We start from the raw sequence: 6,110 nt of genomic DNA on the forward strand, positions 1-6,110 counted from the left end.
GTTAATTTGATGTTGCTTGACTATTCATTTCATTAAACATCAGAAAGCGATTTAGGGCTTAGGGAGAAAATGGAACTGTATTTCACACATAGAAAATGATGAAATACTAAACTTCTTAAGGGAAAATATCTTAACTCTAGGGACTTAAACTGTTCTAAGCGTTTTGCACAGAAACAAACATTTTGTGTCTTTATATCTGTAGGCATGTCCATGCGTGTACATGTGTTTATGTGTATGTGTGCGTGTGTGTGACTCCCTCCCCATCACTAAAAACTTTTCTCTCAAACCCTTTACTCCACACATGAAGAGACATGTGGAGTTCTATGGATAAGGTATAAATTATGTCTGAATCTATTCCAATATTTATTTAACTCTAAGAGCGTATTCTAATACTGGCAGAGCCTTTGAGAAACACGCTGTAATTCATCTTTTTTTTTTTTTCTTTACGATAGCTACAGATAGAGAAAACGTTTCAGCAGGAGAACCATCCACAACAAGAGCAGAATTCTCAGGAGTAGCTCAGCTCCCATCTGGGCTCTGGTTCTTCCTTTAATTCACACCTGACCTCTTTCTAGTTAGCAACATTTAAAGATGAGGTTAAATTGTAGCAAAGGATGCAGAGAGTTGTAATACCCCCACCGAAGATACTTTCTGATTAGTAATCTTAAATAGATTAGTACTGGCAGAGGAGACACCGCTGCAGTTGCCGCCACCTCCGGGATTTCTGGCTCTTTTCTCTTCGCCTTAAATTCGTGTGTCTTTTATGAATAATCAAAAGCAGCAAAGGCCAACGCTATCAGGCCAGCATTTTAAAACCAGAAAAAGAGATGAAAAAGAAAGGTTTGACCCTACTCAGTTTCAAGACTGCATTATTCAAGGCTTAACTGAAACTGGTACTGATTTGGAAGCAGTAGCAAAGTTTCCTGATGCTTCTGGAGCAAAACTTGATTACCGCTGATATGCAGAAACACTCTTTGACATTCTGGTGGCCGGTGGAATGCTGGCCCCAGGTGGTACACTGGCAGATGACATGATGCGTACAGATGTCTGTGTGTTCGCAGCACAAGAAGACCTAGAGACCATGCAATCATTTGCTCAGGTTTTTAACAAGTTAATCAGGCACTACAAATACCTGGAGAAGGGTTTTGAAGATGAAGTTAAAAAGCTGCTGCTGTTCTTAAAGGGTTTTTCAGAGTCGGAGAGGAACAAGCTGGCTATGTTGACTGGTGTTCTTCTGGCTAATGGAACACTTAACGCATCCATTCTTAATAGCCTTTATAATGAGAATTTGGTTAAAGAAGGGGTTTCAGCAGCTTTTGCTGTAAAGCTCTTTAAATCATGGGTAAAAGAAAAAGATATCAATGCAGTAGCTTCAAGTCTTTGGAAAGTGAGCATGGATAACAGACTGATGGAACTGTTTCCTGCCAATAAACAAAGTGTTGAACGCTTCACAAAGTATTTTACTGAGGCAGGCTTGAAAGAGTTTTCACAGTATGTTCGGAATCAGCAAACCATAGGAACTCGTAAGGAACTCCAGAAAGAACTTCAAGAACAGATGTCCCGTGGTGATCCATTTAAGGATATAATTTTGTATGTCAAGGAGGAGATAAAAAAAAACATCCCAGAACCAGTTGTCATCGGAATAGTATGGTCCAGTGCAATGAGCACTGTGGAATGGAACAAAAAAGAGGAGCTTGTAGCAGAGCAAGCCATCGAGCACTTGAAGCAATACAGCCCTCTACTTGCTGCCTTTACAACTCAAGGTCAGTCTGAGATGACTCTGTTACTGAAGATTCAGGAGTATTGCTATGACAACATTCATTTCATGAAAGCCTTCCAGAAAATAGTGGTGCTTTTTTATAAAGCTGAAGTTCTGAGTGAAGAACCCATTCTGAAGTGGTATAAAGATACACATGTTGCCAAGGGGAAAAGTGTCTTCCTTGAGCAAATGAAAAATTTTGTAGAGTGGCTCAAAAATGCTGAAGAAGAATCTGAGTCTGAAGCTGAAGAAGGTGACTGAATTTGAAACTACACCCTCAGTAAAGCAAACAGGAATTGTAGATAAAATGTCATGTCTCATGTGTCCTGGATCTTACATCTTCCTACCTCCCTATATCAAGCATGATATAAGGGCTTTCATGGCAAATTTTATTTTAACTGTATCTATGGTTACTGGAAATGTTGGATTTAGTTTCTAAAACCATGTTTTAAGTAGCTACAGGAGCTATAGATTTGAATCTAATGTTGCATTAGTCTTTTCAGTTATCTTCTACCTCCTGTATTTTCTACTGTAATAATGTAATTTAAGGCCTTCCACAATGAACAGTTCACTTTTTCCCTGGGTTTTCTATATAAAGAGTTTTCAAGATATGATTTGGTTAAAAATAATTTGTTATAAAAATTCTGTTTGCAAATTAAACTGTAAAAGTATCCAGAGTCTCAGAAGGCAGTGATTTGTGTGATGATTTGGTATGCCCAAAGCCCTGCTCATCAAAGAAAATCTCATATACAATAATTAGATTCATTAACATGAATCTCGAGTATTTGGACCACTGCTTGCATGTCGATATTTTCTTGCCTTTTTAACCTCAGATGTACTTGAGCTCAATTGTTGGCTCTCTGATTTTCATTCCTTAAAATGAAGCCATGGAGAACAAACTTGAAAGTGAGGTGTTTGGGAAATTGTATGTGGCGGTGATGGGAAGAAAAAAGTTGAGCTTTTACCCAATGAGAAACCTCTGCATTCAGTTTGTTTCTTTCTAGACAAAACAAATGAATATTCTTTTCATACCGCCATTTTCAAACATACTTTGGAAAAACCTTGTCATTTAAAGTATTTTACAGTTGTCATACACTTAGATTGGTAAGAAAGGACTCATAAAACAGTATAAGTAAAGCAAATGACTGTACTAAACCCAGAAAATTGTTGAAAGAAAAGTGGTTAGCATGTTCTAATTGGGATTCTAAATATAACTCAGATTTCCTGTTGGCTTAGAGTATTTGTTGCAAAGAATGAAGTGCAGTGATAATGATTATCCTACTTGGTCATACTGGGCCAGCTTCATCCTCTTCACAGATTCATACATGACTCAAGCATCTGCCTGTTAATTTACCCCAGTTGCCAATATTTTAAATTGCCATGAGCCAAATCTCTCTTCTGTACAGTTGATCCATTTATTTTAATGGCTGCCTTTTAATTTCCATCTTAATTTTCTTGCTGCTACCCAGCTTTATATGTAGTCATTAGAAAACAAAATGTGGCCACACTTTTTGGTGGAAAGATTTCATGTTAAAAGTGAACATTTTGAAAGCTTTTTTGATTGGTGAAAGAAATGAGCTTGGAATAATGCTGCTGCCAGAGACCGAGTGGGAATTGCCCCTTTCAGAGGTGCCATTCTTAGGAGCTAAAAATTAGGCATTTAAAAGTTTATCTTGAGGGAATAACATGTAATATAGTTTGAAATAAAGGTATAATAACCTTATGAGGAAGAGCATTATAACTGATACCGTTGTGAAGGGGGTGAAATTGTTAAATGAATGACTTTGATAAAACTTTCATGCACAGACAAAATGTATTCACTAGGTTTCTACATAGTGATCTGCTTTTACTTTGTAATTTGTAGTCCTTAAAATACTTTTATAAAAAAATAAAGTCCATCCTTACACTTAAAAAAATAATAAAATAGATTAGTACTAATATATTTGTGTGGATATTAAACATGAGCTGGCACCTCACCCAAACTGCTTCTTCATTGGCTTTCCCTGGTCACCCTGTCTCCATCTTTGAGGTACAGAGACTGAGGACAAAGGTCTCTGCAGGAAAGGTCTCTGCAGGAAATGTGTTTACTTTGTGACAAACATACAAGACATTTTTACTCAAGAATTGAGAACTGAACCTGATGTGCATGTCTCAGGTTGGTAAGAAAATGGAGAGAAAACTTAGATTTTATAACACATCTGTAGTTGCAATATCATCCTGAAAATGCAGTGACTATAACAAAGATTTTACAAATCCCATTCAAAGGATCCCAATTTGACCAAGATCAGAATATTCACCTCAATTTTCAGGCACTTGGACCAGGAACTCATAATCTTGATTAAGCCAAGCAGGTGGATCGACTTGAGAAATTCTTTACAATTCAAGTTAAATGCAGCTGATCATTTTTTTTTCTCGGTTCATGCAAGGCCCATTTCAGAAAAGCATGCTTATCTGTTTCTATATAATTAAAAAATATCTTGTTCAAGAAATGAAGTATATAAAAGAATAATCAGACACACTTGCTAAACTAATTGCATGTGGAACTGTGCCGGTCTCCAGTCTCTGTGATTAGATCGTGTCCCTCCACTTTCTTTAAATGTTACAAAAACGAGTGTAAATTAGTATGCAGCTATTTTCAGATTAATGGCAACATGTAAAGCTCAAAGGTTCATGTTCTGTTTTGCAGGGAGTGTTGGTTTTGTATGATAGCATTTACTTGTTCCCCCCAGCAGTGAGGGGTCATCAGGCTCTTTCTCAGGCATTACAGGAAAACTCTACTGTTCCATTACACTCACTACATCTTTAGTCCCAATGAAACCCATGATTGTGTTCTCTGGTACTTAGATTATGTTTTGATTACTATGGACATTAAAAAATATATAATTTGGTTCTCTTAGGATTCCCAAGCACAAACAATCATGCATCCTATCAAAACAAGACAAACCACAGCATGTAAAAGTATAAATTTTTAGAACCCTTATACACAGATAATTAAACAAAAGTGTATGGAGTGTGACTGTTTCTAAATGATATTATGCTGCTAATTTGAGGTGCAAGTACTCAACACTAATGAAGCCATGTGTGATCCCGTCAGCTTTGGTAAGTCCCAGCAATGCAAACTGAAGCTTGATAATCCCAGTCTACAGCAGTGTGAGAACCTGAGTTTGTGTGTGGTCTGATGCAAAAGTTAACTTGTGTTAATTTTCTAGACATATGGAGCTCCCCTTTACTTTTGGAAGCTGAGAGAAAGTAAGTTTGTTGAGCACCTGCTTTAGCCTAAACATGGTGCTAGATATATTCACATATGATACCATGCTTAATTCTAACAATCACCCTAACTGTACAAATTCGTATCCCTATTTTACCAGTGAGAACTAAGTCACTCAGCAGATAACTGACTTCTCAAGAACATGCCACTGAGGCTAAGATTTAAACCCAGGTCTGAGCCCCTCGAGTTTATTCCTGTTCTAATTTATCATGCTACTTCACGTCACCAAAAACCTTCTTACATAGTTATACCTGGAATGATATAAACCTGCCCAAGGACATACAGGACCAAATAAACAAGGGAAAGTAAAGTGTAGCAGTACGTGAAACATAAGAGCTGTGACCAGGCACACATGATTCCTGGAGCAAAACTAGTCAGGACCCCAGCCAAACGATCTGGGGGTCAGATTTGGGCCACAGTCACATTGCAAACAGGAATGTCAAACAGGAAAACTACAGCAGAAGTCCAGGTATGCAGACTGTGCAAGCAGGGTGGGCTGTTGGGGAGAGCTCATGAACAGTCAGGGCCTTCCAGACATACCAGCTTTATAGCAACAGGCTAGTTTCAGAACCCACAGACTGACTGTGGATCTATGCCTGCTATTGTATGATGTTTTGTGTGGATTATCTTAATTAAACCTCACCACAACCATGAAGAAGAAAAATTATTTGCCACAGTTTACCCTGGCCAGTTGAGTAGAGGTAAAGAGCATGGACTCTGGAACCAAACTGCCTGGGTCTGATTTCTGGCTCTTAACTGGCCTGTACTCTCTAGCTGGGGAAACTTACTTTTTCTGTTACCTAGTTTCTTCATTTGTAAACTAGGACTCATAACGGTGCTCACCTTTTTGGGTTAAGAGTCTAAAAAGCCTCAAATAGTGCCGGGCTCAGTGTAATTGCTAGACAAGTGTTTGGTAAATAAAGGAGGGGACTGAGTAACTTGCATAAATTCATAAAAGTAATTTGTGGTGGAGCAGCGACTCAAGTCCAGATGGCATGAGCCCAGAGCCCAGGTCATAGTCCATGGTATCAAAGTATGGGTTCTGATGGGTACACTCAGACAGCGGTGTCTGCTCATGCGAAT

The 6,110-nt window shown here is 38.2% G+C and overlaps 1 protein-coding gene across 2 annotated transcripts; it reads left to right on the forward strand.

Moving 5' to 3' along the window:
- Positions 1-876: 876 nt before the first annotated feature.
- Positions 877-2,337, forward strand: LOC309836930 (eIF5-mimic protein 2-like; the record flags this gene model as incomplete). Of its 2 annotated transcripts, XM_082677158.1 has the most annotated exons (2): positions 927-1,010; positions 1,100-2,337. In XM_082677158.1, the coding sequence occupies 2 exons, from the start codon at positions 927-929 to the stop codon at positions 2,018-2,020; spliced, it is 1,005 nt and encodes a 334-aa protein (XP_082533284.1). In that variant the 3' UTR covers positions 2,021-2,337. The 2 variants fall into 2 exon arrangements, with proteins under 2 accessions (XP_082533283.1, XP_082533284.1); XM_082677157.1 differs by having other exon boundaries at positions 877-2,337.
- Between the last annotated feature and the right edge of the window lie 3,773 nt (positions 2,338-6,110).

Source organism: Grampus griseus (assembly GCF_964374135.1).
Source record: "Grampus griseus genome assembly, chromosome: 1".
Taxonomy (NCBI): domain Eukaryota; kingdom Metazoa; phylum Chordata; class Mammalia; order Artiodactyla; family Delphinidae; genus Grampus; species Grampus griseus.